Raw genomic sequence first — 16657 nt, 5'->3', positions numbered from 1 at the left:
CACATTTCTTTAGACACTAATTACTTGAAACATGAGATTATAATTTAAAAAAGATTTAAAAAAATAAACTTAAGACACTGTAGTGCCACATTTGACACTAAAGAAGTACAGTATAGGAGTCTCTGGAGTTTGAAAGGATGAGGAACAAGTCATTGTATACATCTGTCAAAGATGGTGGTTAAATGAAGATGTCCCACTCAGGTCGTTTACAGTGAAAAATGTTTTCAGTTTTGGTCTGCTTAGGGGGTGGCTCTCCCATGTGCACCAATGCATTAGTAGCTGAGTCTGGTCTGCTTCCTTCATTGTCTGTATATGAACCAGAAACAAATTGCATGTGGGATTTCTCGCTTTCTCTTCCATCTCTACATCTGTCTTTACAACACCTAATGTGTCAAAATAAGGGTGGGGAGGGTTAAACGAAATGAGCGAGAAAGAGAACTGACACAGGAAGTGGCTGAGCTCTCGGTTAGCTGTGCTGCTGTTTACCACGCTTTACATAACGGTTCCACTCTGCATCCAGCTGCTGCAGAAAAACATTTAGTGATCTGTAAAGCATTAAACAGATTGCTGTAGGTTGGTTATGTGTGTATCCCGGAAGAAGGCCGTCCGGTTAGGGAGAACCTGTTGAAAATAATAACTTCAAGGTAGGTTCCTTCCTTTCCTCTCATGTTTGTTAATGCAGGTGTAAAGTGTGTACACTTGATATAGAGCACAAAGTCTTGCACAGAAACTTCCATGATCCAAAAATAGAATATAAACAGAAATTATGAATATGTAGTGAGGTGTAAGTTCAGAGTTCAGAGGCTACTGTTAGATGTAAAAAAAAATACTATTGTAATCCACTAGAAACATCAGAAAATGTATTGAAGTTACACCATAGCAACATACTGCAACATAAATGTGTGAAGTTACAGGAATGTCTTAACATTTACAGCGTACATGTACACGTACACACTAACACAGAGACAATATGGTAACGATGTGATCAAGAAAGCCCCACATTGCAAACATGCACCTCTATCCCTGGGCCTGATCTGATGAAGTGAGTCATACTATACAGCATTGAGTACCAGACAACCTGTAATGCTTTAGTTAGAAGAAGTGTCGGAGTCAGGCGCAGGACACATGGATGAGTGTAAACAATAACGTGTTTACTAAAATCATAATCAAACTTCTTCCACATCCAAAATACAGGGTAGGAGAAAACACCTCCAACAATCACAAAACAGGAAACAATAACGGACAAGACAAACAGGGAAGCCAGAGGGTTAAATAATGAACATAATCAGGGAATCATAAACAGGTGTGGAAAATAAAGACAAAAGCAAACGAACAGGGAAACATGGATCGGTGGCAACTAGTAAACCGGTGACGTCGACCGCCGAACGCCGCCCGAACAAGGAGAGGGGCCGACTTCGGTGGAAGTCGTGACACAACCTATGTATGAAACAAAGACATACTCAACTGTTTCATTTCCCAAATTGTAGCTTGTTCAGAGTGAAGAGGCTCTGAAAGAGAGAATAGAAAAGTATATTGTACTGACAGACTAAACATTAATTTAATCCTGCCCTGTTTTAGTTTTGTCTCATGTCTCTGTTTCTAAGGAACCTTTCACAGAGGGGCAGCAGGAAATCCAGCAAGACACCAACTGAGATGGGGTAGGCTGATCCGAATATTTGTCATTTTTAGGTTTAAGTATTTTTGTCAGGGGCACAACTTTCACTGGGGACGGGAGACATGTCCCCACCACATTCTGAAATTGCATTTTTGTCCCCCCCAGTTTTATAACTGGAATGTGATACATAATGAGGCAATGGTGTGCTTTAGGGCCATGCAGACGCCTCCGAGCGGTCGGGTAGGCTGTTTGGAGCATTTATCCGACTGGATAAAAAAATATTTTATAATTACGCCCCCCCCGCCACTTCTAAAACCAAAGATGCGCCCCTGATTTTTGTGTATGAATCAATGTGAAAATACAAAAGACTAGCCACTGTAAACCTTTATGTAAACGGACAAAAATCCAGTATATGCACTTTTCAGCACTGAAGATATGAGTTTATGTGAAAAACAATGTCATAGAAAGATTAATGTGATAAAGGGTGGAGTTAACTTATACTGTAGCTGAGGATGATACAGCAGCTCTCAGACCCCTGTCGTTTTGTTCCAGGGGCAGTGGAGAGGAGAAGGAGAGCGTGCAGGGGAGGTTTCACAGGAGACTGTCTCGTCTGGGGAGCAGAGGCTCTCTCAGAGAGCCACCCAGACCTCCACCCCAACCTGTCCAACCCCCAGCCACATCTCCGCCCCCAGCCCCAGCCCCAGCCCCAGCCACAGTTGACAGTCCCACTCCCTCAGCAGCGAAACCTCCAACCCCTACAGCCCTAGCCCCTAAACCCTTGGAGCTTCCCCCAAAACCCACTGATATAAGCCTGAAGCCAAGCCTCCCTCCAAGGCCTCTAACCAGGTGGTTCAGCAGCAATGAGCATGGCACCACAGTCCTACAGGTACAACCCAACCAGCCCTCATACACCAGGCAGAGATATTAAAGGTGTAATAGGGTTATCCCACATAACAAATACTACATTTTACTATAGAATACTATAGTACTTACTATAGAATTCTATAGTATCCTGTAGTAAACTCTAGTATACTGGAAAATACTATACTATACTATACTATACATTGTAGCATCCCTCGATCGTGTAGTGCTTATAAATATAATTTTGTGGTATTCTGTAGAATATTATACTACACACTGTCGTATCCCTTGATCGTGTAGTGCTTACTGTAGAATTGTGTTGTATAGTGTGGGAATACTATACTACACACTGTATTGATACGCAAATGTTTAATATGCATATACCCCGCCCATTCCCCACCCCAATATCCATATCCCAACAAATACACTACAGTAAATACTACATTATACTACAGTCATATCCGCAAAAACACTGCAGTAAATACTATGTATAAAAATATTACAGTATACTATAGTCTTTTTGTCGTAGGATTATTTAGCTGTGAGGGTTGCCAAGATGTATAAGAATCCTAGGAGGATTATTTCAGTAATCTATCTGAATGGTTGCTAACACCTTTAAACATGGAGCGGATCGAGACCATTGATGGAAGATGAATGTTATTCTTCCTTCCAGGGGTTTGAGTTGTTCCGTGGTGATGAGACTCTGTGTGATGTCATCCTGGTGCCTGGGGACAGCAGTGACACCTTCCCCGTGCACAGAGTCATTATGGCCTCTGCCAGCGACTACTTCAAAGCCATGTTCACTGGTTAGTCTGTGATAAATAACATTTAAAGAGGGCTTTCAATTTGTGCAATACGTCAATATATTTTTATATGTCAAATTATTTCACTGGTGATTGTTTTAAAATGAGAAAAAAGAAGGAACCCGCACACTGCTCTTGATAGTATCACTGCTCTTTAATAAGCTTTACGTATCGGCCTCACAGCCTTCTCAGAGCTTTGTGAGTTTTTTAAATTAGCACCCTCAACCTAGCCTCACCCACATCCGTTCCACGCATCGAATGGGGTTGGAGTCGAAGGAAAACAAATAAGTGCTACCAAATATAACAATATGCATTTCGTAAATATTCTAATAAAGTGTGGACATAAAACACGTCTGTAAAACCACATTGAGGACATCGACCTACCAAGCAAGTTTTCATAAATCATTGGGTACAGCGCGAGAAAAACGTCAGCGTAATCTGAAAGCAGCACAACAAGGCTCCATGAAAGAAAAGATGTAGGAGAGGCAAGTGGTCAAAGAGGGGACCAGGAACACAGGCCGGGGACAGCTACAGCAGGATGCGGTCATTAACCTCTCCAAAAAAGTCTGACGTGCAAATCTCAGTCTTATCTAAGGGCCTCTCTTTTGTACCTACATGTACAGACAAACCATTTGATACGAAAGTATATCTGTTTATATTCTTTCGCAAGAAGTAAACTTAAGCACGTGTTTTCTCAAAACACTGTTTCGTGCCTAGAAACTCAACAAAGAACTGGTACCCATTTTAAGCCCAAAAGCAAATTCTGTCCTATGGTTAACAACTCCTCAATTAATACCTCCTCAATTATAATCGAACAAGATGCCATGTCAGTGTAACAGTTTAGCTTCCGTCCCTCTTCTCGCCCCTACCTGGGCTCGAACGAGGGACCCTCTGCACACACCAAAAACAGCCACCCTCGAAGCATCGTTACCCATCGTGCCACTAAAGCCGCGGCCCTTGCAGAGCAAGGGGAACAACTACTTCAAGGTCTCAGAGCGAGTGATGTCACCGATTGAAACGCTATTAGCGCGCACCCCACTAACTAGCTAGCCATTTCACATCGGTTACATCAGTATATACAACAAAAACATTCATTCAGAAGAACCTCACTAGAACAGAAGAACAGGCACTTAATGAACTAATGAAAGATTCATCTTTGGTTATTAAACCTGCAGACAAGGGGGGTGCTGTTGTCGTTTTAGACTATGAAAAATACAAAGAAGAGATTCAGCGACAACTCAGTAATGAACATTTCTATAGAAAACAGAGTGTTGATCCCACACAGGTGTTCCAAAGGGATATATGCTCTAATCTGGAGCAAGCCCTATTAAATAACCTTATCTCAAAACCTGAATATGAATACCTTTGCTGTAAATGTGCCATATGTCCATGCCTGTACATTTTGTCGAAATTACACAAACCTAAAACACAACAAGGCAATTATCCAGGCAGACCAGTGGTTGCAGGAATAGACTCAATGCTAGAGCCATTGTCGAACTTCGTAGACTCTTTAATTAAAATGAATGTGCAAGCATTGCCATCATATGTAAAAGACTCTGTAGACTTCATAAACAAGATCTCATAATAACGGGTTTAACAGAAGACTGTATTTTGGTCACATTAGATGTCGAGTCTATATACCAGCATTCCCCATACAGGGGGGCTGGCAGCCCCAGCTCATTATTTGAGAGACAGAGATACTAACGAATACCCACCAACAAATGTTATTCTAGAGCTGGCTGAATATGTTTGATGTATAACTATTTCAGGTCTGATGATGAACACTATCTCCAAACGAATGGAACATAGATGGGCTCCACATTCGCTCAGAGCTATGCTAACCTTTATGTACCGAGGTAGACAGTTTCAGGTTGGATATTCAATGGATATTCGCGCTTTCAAGCCTGAATAGCTTTCAAACCACTTGAGCCACAGACTCCAAATAAGTGTCATGATGTTGGAAAAATTGCGCACAACATTGCACAGGTCTTATTTTCACTAATTGACCCTTAATTAGCTTTGAAAAGCTAATAAACATGTGAAAATGTGAGCAGCATTTTGTATTCCTAGTTGAATTAGAGAACGTAAACAAAGTACAAACTTTTTTATATTTGAATTTAAATAGCTCCTTGGTCATGTGACCTACTGTCCTCAAACATGGTTCAGAATATATACTGACTACCCTTCTATATTGCACATCCTTTAGTTTGTCCATTTTCATCTCACACGTTTTTACATAATTTTTTTAAACTTTAGAATTTCAATAGCTTCTTGGTCATGTGACCTACTGGACTCAAACAAGGTTCAGAATGTACACTCAGTGGGCCTACATATTTCACACCCTTTAGTTTGTCCATTTTCCTCTCAAGCAATTTTACATACATTTTCTATCTTTTTCAATGTTTCTAATTTCAATAGCTCCTTGGTCATGTGACCACCCTTCTATATTACACACCCTTTAGTTAGTCCATTTTCATCTCACACGTTTTTACATGAATTTTTTATCTTTAGAATTTCAATAGCTTCTTGATATTGTGACCTGCTGGACTCAAACAAGGTTCAAAATGTACATCAGTGGGCCTACACATTGCACACTCTTTAGTTAGTCCATTTTCATCTCACATGAGTTTACATGAATTTTTCTAAATGTAAAATTTCAATAGCTCTTTGGTCATGTGACCTAATGACTTCAAACAAGGTTCAGAATGTCCACTGACTAGCCTTCTATATTGCACACCCTTTAGTTTGTCTATTTTCATCTCGCACGTTTTTACATTCCATTTTTTTACTTTCTAATTTCAATAGCTCCTTGGTCATGTGACCTACTGACTTCAAACAAGATTCAGAATGTCCACTCAGTGGGCCTACACATTGCACACCCTTTTGTTTGTCAATTTTCATCTCACACAATTTTACATTAATATGCCTGCTCTGCCCCCGTGAAGGACAGTGTCACTCACACACCTATTCATTTGGGACTTCTCCCTGGGGCCTTCCTGACCTCCAGGCAGGCCCCCAATGACCTGGTGACCTCTCCTGGCCTCTAGGCCTACACTCCCTGCCCGCCTGCCTGCCCTCTCCTTGGGCCTGAGAGTGTATAGCTTACTCCCTGGAACTACAGCCCTTCAGGCCTCCACACCTATTCTCCCTACCCGGTCAACACCCCTCTCCCTTGGCCTTAGCGTATAGCTTACTCCCTGGAATTACTAAAACGTCTATAGTCCCGCTGTCAGGAACCACGTGCACTTGGTAACCCGTAACAGGCTCTGTGCTCCTGGTGACCCACCCTCTTTTTTCTGCTCACAGACTAAGTCCCCACTCCAACATCCATGGCCTGAGTGCTGCCCCCAACCCCTGAGTCCGGGCCGCCCCTGCTCGGACTCTGAGTGCCCCCTGGCTTGGGGGAGGCCTCCTTGTGCACCTGGTGACCTTTTGACTTCCACAGCGAAATTCCAACATGATCCACTGTCCCACCAGAGGTCTGTGCATCCCAAACAGATGATGAGGCATTTGGCTACCTCGAGACTCTTATTTATGTCCCGCCGTTTACCCCCGCTTCATCAAATTTCCTCACTTTGACATAAGTGGGTCACAGCCACCCCGAAGGTGGTTTGAGTGCGAATGTGAAGGGTTGCCTGCTACGGTCAGATATCATCAAATTTACATCCATTCGAGTCATGCCCGGTGGTATCATCAGAGGCTTTTCTGTCTTACAAACTGGGCATCAGTTGCCGCTACTAACCTTCAGCGGACTTTAACTGGGTTTTTACACCCAATCAACATCAAGTGCCAGCGCAATACTTATAGGCTTGAGAAGCAAATACCCCTCGCAGTATCTAGCGGCACCATCAACCGGGTGTCGGAAGAAGCAACAGAAAATAATCATCCCCTTTAAATAATTTGCTTGCCCAGTCAGCTCTTCGGGACAGAGCCATAGCAACCACCTTCACCAGCGCTTCATCGATATTCCACACTTTGACATGAGGGCGTCACAGTCACCCCACGGGTGATTTGAGTGCGACCGCGACAGGTGGGTATGCTCCTTCGAATTTCATCAAGTTGACATCCAGTGATCCGTGCCCAGTGGGAACCTAGGCTTCTTCCGTCTGTTTTATGGTTCCACAGCAAATCAATGGGCGTGGATGGTACTACCCACATCAGATGTAGGCCTCCCTCCCCAGACAAGCTGGAGATACCTCTCCCCACTTTGTAGGGCATGAGCCAGATCCATGCAATGCCCTATCACTGTGGGACCAATGGGTTTAGTCTCCACCTCAAGTCTAGTGATCATAGAGGAGACCTCCCCACCTACAATGTGTGGGGCCGGCGAGCGCCGTAGCTAGGGAAATCCGCGAGAAGGGCCCGGCATGTGTCCAGAGTTGCCGCCGCCAACCGCCAGACCCAACCCCCCACCGGTCCGCCTTCAGCCCGCCAACGGACACCACCCTGACGAACCCCCGCACGCAGTCCCTTGCGAGACCACACGAGAGACTGTGAGATGGGCCGAACAACAAACTTCCAAAGGTGCTGAGAGGAGGGCAACGGAGCGACTGCTCCCCTAGCCGCGGCTCGAGCCCTGCCCCGCTTCGCACCGCAGCCCGATCAACCCAGCCCTTAGAGTCAATCCTTATCCCGGAGTTACAGATCTTTTTTGCCAACTTCCCTTACATACATTGTTATAACATGCCAGAGGCTGTTCCCCTTGGAGACCTGCTGCGGATATGGGTACTGCCCGGCGTGAGATTTGCACCTTCCCCCCCGGATTTTCAAGGGCCAGGGAGAGCTCACCGGACGCCGCCAAAACCGCAACGCTTTTCAGGGCTTGGGCCCCTCTCTCGGGGCGAACCCATTCCAGGGTGCTCTTCACAAAGAAAAGAGAACTCTCCCCGGGGCTCCCGCCAGCTTCTCCGGGATCGGTCATGTTACCACACTGGATGACTCGCGGCGCCCATCTCAACCAGTCCGTGGACATTCTGAAAGTAGTTTGAGGTCAGTAGGTCACATGACCAAGGAGCTGTTAAAATTAGAAACATTGAAAAACATTGAAAATTCATGTAAAATTGTGAGAGAGGAAAATGGACAAACTAAAGGGTGTGCAATGTGTAGGCCCACTGAGTGTACATTCTGAACCTTGTTTGAAGGCAGTAGGTCACATGACCAAGGAGCTATTGAAATGTAAAAAAATAATAATAATAATTTAAAATAGTGTGAGATGTAAATCGACCAAAAAAAGTGTGTGCAATGTGTGTCTATGCCATCGGGTTAGCTAGAACCAGTTTTTAAAGTTGTAGGAGTAATGGTTAAAGAGCTATTAAAATTTGAAAATGTTGATTTGTCACTATGTTGACGGTCCCTAACTGCTGTTGGTGGACGTAAGGAAAACTACAGGCGAATATCCGTCGAATATCCAACCAGAGTCCGTGTTTACCTCGGTTCTTTATGTGGGTCTTTTTGAAGAACGTTTTGTTAATAATGAAAACGAAGTCCTGAAGTGGTATCGATATATTTACGCATTTTTTTTGGCATATGGGGAGGAACGGGAAAAGAGCTGTCAGACTTTATGGCATTACTCAATGACATTGACCCCAATCGCAAATTCACTATTGAATGTGACACTAAACGTGTTCATTCCCTCGATATGTGGATTGAGAAATCAAATGGAACCCTGTTTACAACTCTGTATAGAAAAGAAACGGAAAGAAATACTATATTACTGGGGGACAGCTTCCATCCTGAGCCATTCAAAAGAGGACTTCCAAGAAGCCAGTTTTTCAGACTGCGCCGTATATGTCACTCCACAGAGGACTATCTAGAAAAAGCAGCGGAGATGCGCACTAGGTTTTTAAGAAGAGGCTATTCTCCACAATGTGTGGATGAAGCTCTTAATTTGGCATTGGGGAAAACACGAGATGAACTGCTACAAAAAAACCCAACAAGAGCTAAAGATTGGTCCATGCCAACTGAACTGCCAGCCACAAAAGAAAATCAGCCAGGCTCTTTTACGCCCTCTTCCGAATGGTAGCTATAAATGCAGAGGTTGCGTACAGTGCAACAATATGATGAAGTGTGAATATTTCTGCCACCCACATACGGGAAAACGGTTCCAAATAAATGACATTATTACGTGCTCCACCACCCATGTTATCTACATTATTAAATGTCCATGTGGGCTGTGCTATGTAGGTAAAACCTCTTGTTCTCTCAAAGAGAGAATCATTAAACTTAAACGTTAAATTAGGAGAAACGATAGGGATTATCCAGTCGCAGTACATTTTAATGACCTAAAACATGACATTTCTACCTTTTTAGATTTTGTGGCATAGAGAAAGTTAAGATATCAGACAGGGGACGTGATATAAATAATACTCTGAGCAAAAGAGAATGTTTTTGGATTTTCACCCCCCGGACATTATTTCCTAAAGGTCTTAATGATGAAATGCCTATGTATGTTATGTTGTAAATTTGAACATGAATTATGCCCCTATTTCAGATTACGCTGACGTTTTTCTTGAGCTGTACCCAATGATTTATGAAAACTTGCTTGCTAGGTCGATGTCCTCAATGTGGTTTTACAGACGTGTTTTATGTCCACACTTTATTAGAATATTTATGAAATGGATATTGTTATATTTGGTAGCACTTATTTGTTTTCCTTCGACTTTAACCCCATTCGATTAGTGGAACGGATGTGGGCGGGGCTAGGTCTACATAAGGGCGCTAATTTTAAACAACTCACCGAAGCTCTGACGTAGACCGTGAGGCGGATACATACAGCTTATTAAAGAGCAGTGATACTATCAAGAGCAGTGTGCGGGTTCCTTCTTTTTTCTCATTTTATTCAACTGTTACCATGCACCTGCAAAATAGATAGCTCAGATGTGCGAGTGACTTTTGAATTACTGGTGATTGTTTTACAATGTGTGGTGGAGAGGATTTGTCGAGGGCATAAGCTCCCAAAGGATCAATGATCCTAAGTATGTAAGATTGTTTCACGGATGAGTTCAGGGCTGAGCTAATGAAAAGTCGTCCTCTTACTGTACTTGCGCTCATCACGTCCACTCAGACCAACCACCATAAAGGGGAAATGTGGTAAGGAACAAATTCCAGAGAAGGACACTGACACCTTGACTTAAAACGTCATATTTTTACATCTCACTATGTTAAAATATACTTTCACTCTTACACCACTAACTGTAACAGCATCCACCCTCTATATCTCTCCCTTTTCCTCGCTCCCTCTCTCTAGGGGGTATGAGAGAACAGGATATGAGGGAGATTAAGCTCCATGGGGTGAGTAAAACAGGTCTGAAGAACATCATAGAGTTCATCTACACATCCCGGCTGAGTCTGAGCATGGCCAACCTGCAGGACACTCTGGAGGCTGCCAGCTTCCTCCAGGTCCTCCCCGTCCTCAGCTTCTGCAACAAGCTGCTCAGCACTGAGGTTAGTGAATCCGGTTACCTACTGGTACTGAAACATTTTTTTGTACATTTTTCATTTAACCTTTATTTAACTAGGCAAGTCAGCTAAGAACAAATTCTTATTTACAATGACGGCCTATCGGTGAACAGTGGGTTAACTGCCTTGTTTAAGGGCAGAATGACAGATTTTACCTTGTCAGCTCGGGGATTCGATCCAGCAACCTTTCGGTTACTGGCCCAACGCGCTAACCACCTGCCGCCCCACAAACAATGGGCAGGTAGATGGGTGGATTGAAGACACAGTGGAAAGTTTGGTCAATGTAAAGACAGGAGACCCTTCACAAGTTCATGCAGTCTTGTCTGTTTACCTGTTTGTGTGGCAGATCACCATTGATAACTGTGTGGAGGTGGAGCGCATCGCCGGGGACCTGCTCCTGGAGGATGTACAGGCCCACATTGGGAAGTTTGTATGTCAGAACCTGTCAGCGCTGCTACAGTCTGGCCGCTACCTGCAGCTCTCTCAGCCCAGCCTGGCCAATGCCCTGGCCAGCGACAGCCTCAAGGGCTTCTCTGAGATGGAGCTGTACCGCATCGCCCGCTCCTGGCTGGACCACGACCCCCCCACCCGCCGCTCCGCCGCCTACTCCCTGATGTGCCAGGTCCGCTTCCCCCTCATGACCCCCACTGAGCTGCTCGAGATCTCCCAGGAGGATGAGGGGCACGATGACGGCGGAGCGGCCATGATGCGCTCGGACACGGCCTGCGTAAACCTCCTGCTAGAGGCCAGCAACTACCAGATGATGCCCTTCCTCCAGCCTTCCTTACAGACGGAGCGCACGCGCATTCGGTCGGACGCCACACACCTGCTGGCGCTGGGCGGGGTGATGAGGCAGCAGCTGGTGGTGAGTAGGGAGCTGAGACTGTATGATGAGGAGATCGGCCATTGGAGGGCGCTGAGGCCTATGGAGGTTCCCCGCTACCAGCACGGCGTGGCCCTGCTCGGGGGCTTTCTCTACATCGTAGGTGGCCAGAGCACCTACGACACCAAGGGCAAAACGGCGGTGGACAGCGCCTACCTCTACGACCCGCGCTTCGACCGGTGGCTGCAGGTGGCATCGCTCAACGAGAAGAGAACCTTCTTCCACCTGAGCGCCCTGAAAGGGAAGCTGTATGCTGTTGGGGGCCGGAACGCCTCAGGAGAGATCGGTGAGTCACTACTGGATAGGATTTTACTGCAATCTTTTACACAGAAATATCAATAAATTGCAAGGGATTATGGTGCATGTTGAGTGAATTTATGTTTTTTTACTCTTTCAGACACTGTGGAGTGCTACAACCTCAGAAGGAACGAGTGGACATTCGTGTCGCCCATGGTCGACCCACACTACGGGCATGCTGGGACAGTCCATGGTGACCTGATGTATGTCTCAGGTGAGTTTCTCAGACCACTGGTAGTTAGAATACAAACTTACCAAACTGTTAACCTACAATGTGAAGGCCTGAAATTTCTTGCACACACAGACTGCCAGAAAACAGCTTATTCTGAACACATGTTTTGAAAGTGCATGCAGAAAATGTATCATTTTTAATCTGCAATCATTTAAACAGTGGCTTAGTAGTTTGAGCCCAAAAAGCAGGTGGATTCCATTGGAGGTGTTATGGAACATGTAGAGGAGGGTGTAATGTGCAGAGGAGGCTGGTGGGAGGACCTATAGGAGTACGGGCTCATTGTAATGGCTGGAATGGAATAAATGGAATGTAGTCAAACGTGGTTTCCATATGTTTGATACGGTTCCCTTTATTCCCTTCCAGCCATTACAATGAGCATGTCCTCCTATAGCTCCTCCCACCAGCCTCCTCTGGTAATGGGTTAATGGCATAGACATTAAAACCAGTAGATAGTGATAGCACTGACGCCATCCATGTATTCCTATGGAAAATTCCCGATGGCGCATAAAGGAAGTATTTGAATTTGAAGCGCACCATATTGCTGAATGGGGCTGAATCAGTGGAGGCTGCTGAGGAGAGGTTGGCTCATAATAATGGCTGGAATGGAGCAAATCGAATAGCATCAAACACATGGAAACCATGTGTTTGATGTTAATACCTTTCCACTTATTCCGCTCCAGCCATTACCACGAGCCCGTCCTCCCCAAATAAGGTGCCACCAACCTCATGTGTGCTGAATGGCACCAGAAAAATCGCAAAGGATCATGGTGAAAGTGGCCCTAGCAAGCAAAGGATCATGGTCAATGTAGTCGTTTTCATCCTGCCTGAGAGTCAACCGGGAGTCTCCTCGTAGCCTGCCAGCCCGTGATTGGTCCGTGTCTGTACGTGGTCCTGTGTGACTCCAAATGTAGTAGTCAGAATGGATCACCATTTAATTCAATATCTTGATTTCTAGCCAACTTTAAAATAATTCACAGTGGGGATCGAACTTGATCATAATAAACACATTTTAGAGGCCAAAACAGTCAGTCTACATTTTGTGTTTGGCCGTTCTGGCAATCGTAGTTTACATAGGCTTTCTAGGGCAGACTAGGGCTTTCGGCACTGCTACATTGCTACACAGTAACCGACCAGCAGAGCTCGTGACTTTACACTGCAGACCGGACACTGGGAGCCTGGGTAATGGCCACAGCTCTCTGCAGCACCAGACCACGTCCTTCCTGTTCAGACCCAAACATTTCTGGTTTTCACATTACTGCTCCTATCCCACTCTACGCTGGTGGTTGACAGTATGTGTAGGAAAGCAACTGACCACCGGCTCACAGTTCAGTCCCCTACACCATCATTCTTTCCTTCTCATGGTCCATCCTTCACATTTACTACCAAAGTTACACTGCCTTCCCCTTGAACTCCTTGGCTCTTTTCAAGTCAGGGGAAGAGAGCGGCAGTCAACGACCTTGGTGGAACTTCACATGATTATGCATAGTATTGACGTCAGATGGAAGCACCAAGGACACCGATCGTGTGAAAGTGTGTCTTCCTAATGTTGTGAGACTTTCTGTTGTTTACAGAACACTGGTGCTGTGAGATTAGAATATCAGGGCCTGCTTAGAAAGTAGGAGAAAAAATGAATGGCTGCAGTATTGCCGTTAACATTGATGAGTATGAGCATGTGATGCATGGAATGTTAAGGCATACTTATATGAATGTATTCTTATTTTACATTTATGGAGTTCTGTTCTTGTCTATTAATGCTCTGTATTATGTCCTGTTTAATGTTTTGTGTGGACCTCAAAAAGAGTAGCTGCTGATTTAGCAGTAGCTAATGGGGATCCTAATAAAATACCAAATACAAACTCTCTCTGACCGTGGTGTATGGATTGAAATTAAAATGTTGTCTTATTAAAACCATAGTATACTAGTTTGTAGACATAAAATAGTATTTTAGTAAACATGTTGTCATCGTATCTAATAATGAAACCAATGTCAATTCACTGATCCAACAGGCGGAATCACACGGGACACGTTCCAGAAGGAGCTGTTGTGTTATGACCCTGAGACTGACGCATGGAGTCGCCGTGCCGACATGATGGAACTGCGTGGCCTACACTGCATGTGCACGGTGGGCGACCGGCTCTATGTGATGGGAGGGAACCACTTCCGGGGCAGCAGCGACTACGACGACGTACTTAACTGTGAATTCTACAGCCCTGAGGTGAAACAAGGCAAAGGCCCTGATTTTGGTCCCAACAATATGATAAGCAATTTTACCACTTTCCCAAAACCTTACTCTAATCCTAACTGTTACTTAACTAAGTCCTGAGTTTGATGGTCAGGTAGCCTAGTGGTTAGAGCATTGGGCCAGTAACCAAAAGGTTGCTGGATCGAATCCCCAAGCTGACAAGGTAAAAATCTGTCATTCTGCCCCTGAGCAAGGCCGTTAACCCACTGTTCCCTGGGCGCCGACGACTTGGATGTCGATTAAGGCAGCCCCCCGCACGGCTCTGATTCAGAGGGGTTGGGTTAAATGCGGAAGACACATTTCAGTTGAATGTATTCTGACTAGGTATCCCCCTTTCCCTTAAAGCTTTAGGAACTTTCTGGGTTGGGCGAAAATGACGACCAAACAAGGAACCAATGGCATTTGGAGAAATGCGAAATTCTGATACCATTTAGAGCTCAGACCTGCGTTTTATATCTTTCCTCAGGTGGACCAGTGGACGGTGGTGGCGGCCATGCCACGGGGCCAGAGTGATGTAGGGGTGGCCGTGCTCCAGGGCCAGATCTACGTGGTTGGGGGCTACTCCTGGAACAGTCGCTGCATGGTGGACATCGTGCAGCGCTACGACCCAGAGAAGGACGAGTGGGACCGGGTGTTCAATGTGCTGGAACCCCTGGGCGGCATCCGGGCCTGCACCATGACCGTGCATCTGCCTGAGGGTGCCGTGGACGACGGCCAGATGCAGGAGTGCCCGCTGGACACCGCCAAGAACTGAAAGCTGAGATCAAGAACATATAGATTTAGCTTCTCTGTGTTTGTGATGCTGGAAAATGTGACTTTTTTTGTGGGAGAAGTGGAACATGTGCAGTAGAATTTCTCGAATAGGTCCCACCAGGGGTTGGAACAGGTTCAGGGAACACAACAGAAAACCGGAAAATAACAAAACATTTCAAAGAACAGAAACGGAACCGGGAACAAAAGTGATCCATACTGTTCCGGAACTGAACTGTTATTTTTTTTGAAAGGCATGGCAACCGGTTAATAACGTTATTTTACTTTCCTGGCATTTATTTATTTTTTGTCCCACAAAAAAATGCAACAAAGTGGCTATGCAAAGCCCTCACTATATATTCCAGTGTCTGCCTGCAAGATAAATCTTTGGCTGTGATTTTGAGTGTTTAGGCTACCTGCCCCTTCCCCCTCTGAAGCATAGGCTACTGTACTGACGTTACAACTGTGATTCAGAAGACGGGGAGAGATTTTTTTTAAGTTGGAGAAGAATGGATTATCTTTTTCAATGCTAGTTAAAGATACTATAGACCCAGTTATCAAGTTTCATGTTGGATTTATTAACTACAAAAAGGTAAGATGTTTTTTATTCTGGTGCCGCTCTGCACACACGAGTTTGTTAGCTAACTAGCTCAAAGGACAGTCAGTTTCTCCGTACAAGCCGCTACTCCTAGGTATAATTCTGTGGACCTAATTCAGATAATGCATGTCATAACAAGATGCCCAGATCTTCAAGCCTCCTCCTCAACCCTCTTTCCCCACCCGTAAAATATCAGTTGCATCTTCCGCTATAGGCTACATTTCTGTCCATCACGCATGTAAACAACTAGTTTGCCTGTTCTATCTACACTGATTGGTGAAGTAATTTAATGAGCTAAATGTAAAAAAAAGCGTACTTTCACAGGTTAAAAAAGGAACAGAAAGGAATGATATAAACCAGTACTTTTTGGGAGGTTCAAACCAGTACAGAACTTTATTTTTGGAACGGAACAACAACAAAGTGGTTCTCTTCAGAACAAAATGATTGGGAAATAATTTTGGTTCAAATCCCTGGGTCTCACTGCCTCCTTAGCTATCTGGTTGACTGACTGTACATGTAGTTGACTGACTGTTGGTTTCCACTCCTTGAGTCTATTTTGTTGGAACTCTTTTTGTATCTGAGCGACTTCTGCTATGCTCTTTAATGTGCAACACTTATGTTTTTAACTTTTGGCATTGTATTTTCAAACTGTAAATGATGGCTTAAATTTATGTTTGATAAAATAGTATTTTGTATTGTATATGAATGACTAGTGTATTTTAAGAAAAAAAATGAATACTATGAATCATCCTTTTCAAGTCAAACCAAACACCACACAATCTAACATGTCATCCCACTAACGAGTCTAGAGGGGTTGATTGAGTTGAAGGGATGTGGGTTGAACATGGAGGTCTTTGCATGTTTCAGCTGTGGCCTTGGCACAGTGACATTATCCTTCATCCTCCAGATAAGACAACA

General features: G+C 44.6%; 1 protein-coding gene across 2 annotated transcripts; it reads left to right on the top strand.

Annotated features, from left to right (window-relative positions):
• Positions 1-416: 416 nt before the first annotated feature.
• Positions 417-16439, top strand: si:rp71-68n21.9 (kelch-like protein 9). Of its 2 annotated transcripts, XM_014174051.2 has the most exons (9): positions 417-644; positions 1605-1658; positions 2168-2501; positions 3150-3282; positions 10526-10722; positions 11084-11906; positions 12018-12131; positions 14156-14364; positions 14858-16439. In XM_014174051.2, the coding sequence occupies exons 2-9, from the start codon at positions 1654-1656 to the stop codon at positions 15143-15145; spliced, it is 2103 nt and encodes a 700-aa protein (XP_014029526.2). In that variant the 5' UTR covers positions 417-644; positions 1605-1653; the 3' UTR covers positions 15146-16439. The 2 variants fall into 2 exon arrangements, with proteins under 2 accessions (XP_014029526.2, XP_045563573.1); XM_045707617.1 differs by lacking the exons at positions 417-644; positions 1605-1658; positions 2168-2501; positions 3150-3282 and adding an exon at positions 8461-9297.
• The last annotated feature ends 218 nt before the right edge of the window (positions 16440-16657 follow it).

Source organism: Salmo salar, chromosome ssa25 (genome assembly GCF_905237065.1).
Source record: "Salmo salar chromosome ssa25, Ssal_v3.1, whole genome shotgun sequence".
NCBI lineage: Eukaryota > Metazoa > Chordata > Actinopteri > Salmoniformes > Salmonidae > Salmo > Salmo salar.
Note: the sequence above shows the minus strand (reverse complement) of the source record. Positions and strands in the feature narration are given on the sequence as shown.

Excerpts from the sequence above, each read along its gene's own strand:
- si:rp71-68n21.9 (XM_014174051.2), top strand. Across the intron at positions 2,502-3,149 it reads ATGGCACCACAGTCCTACAG|GGGTTTGAGTTGTTCCGTGG; the intron begins GTACAACCCAAC and ends TCTTCCTTCCAG. Across the intron at positions 3,283-10,525 it reads CTTCAAAGCCATGTTCACTG|GGGGTATGAGAGAACAGGAT; the intron begins GTTAGTCTGTGA and ends CCCTCTCTCTAG.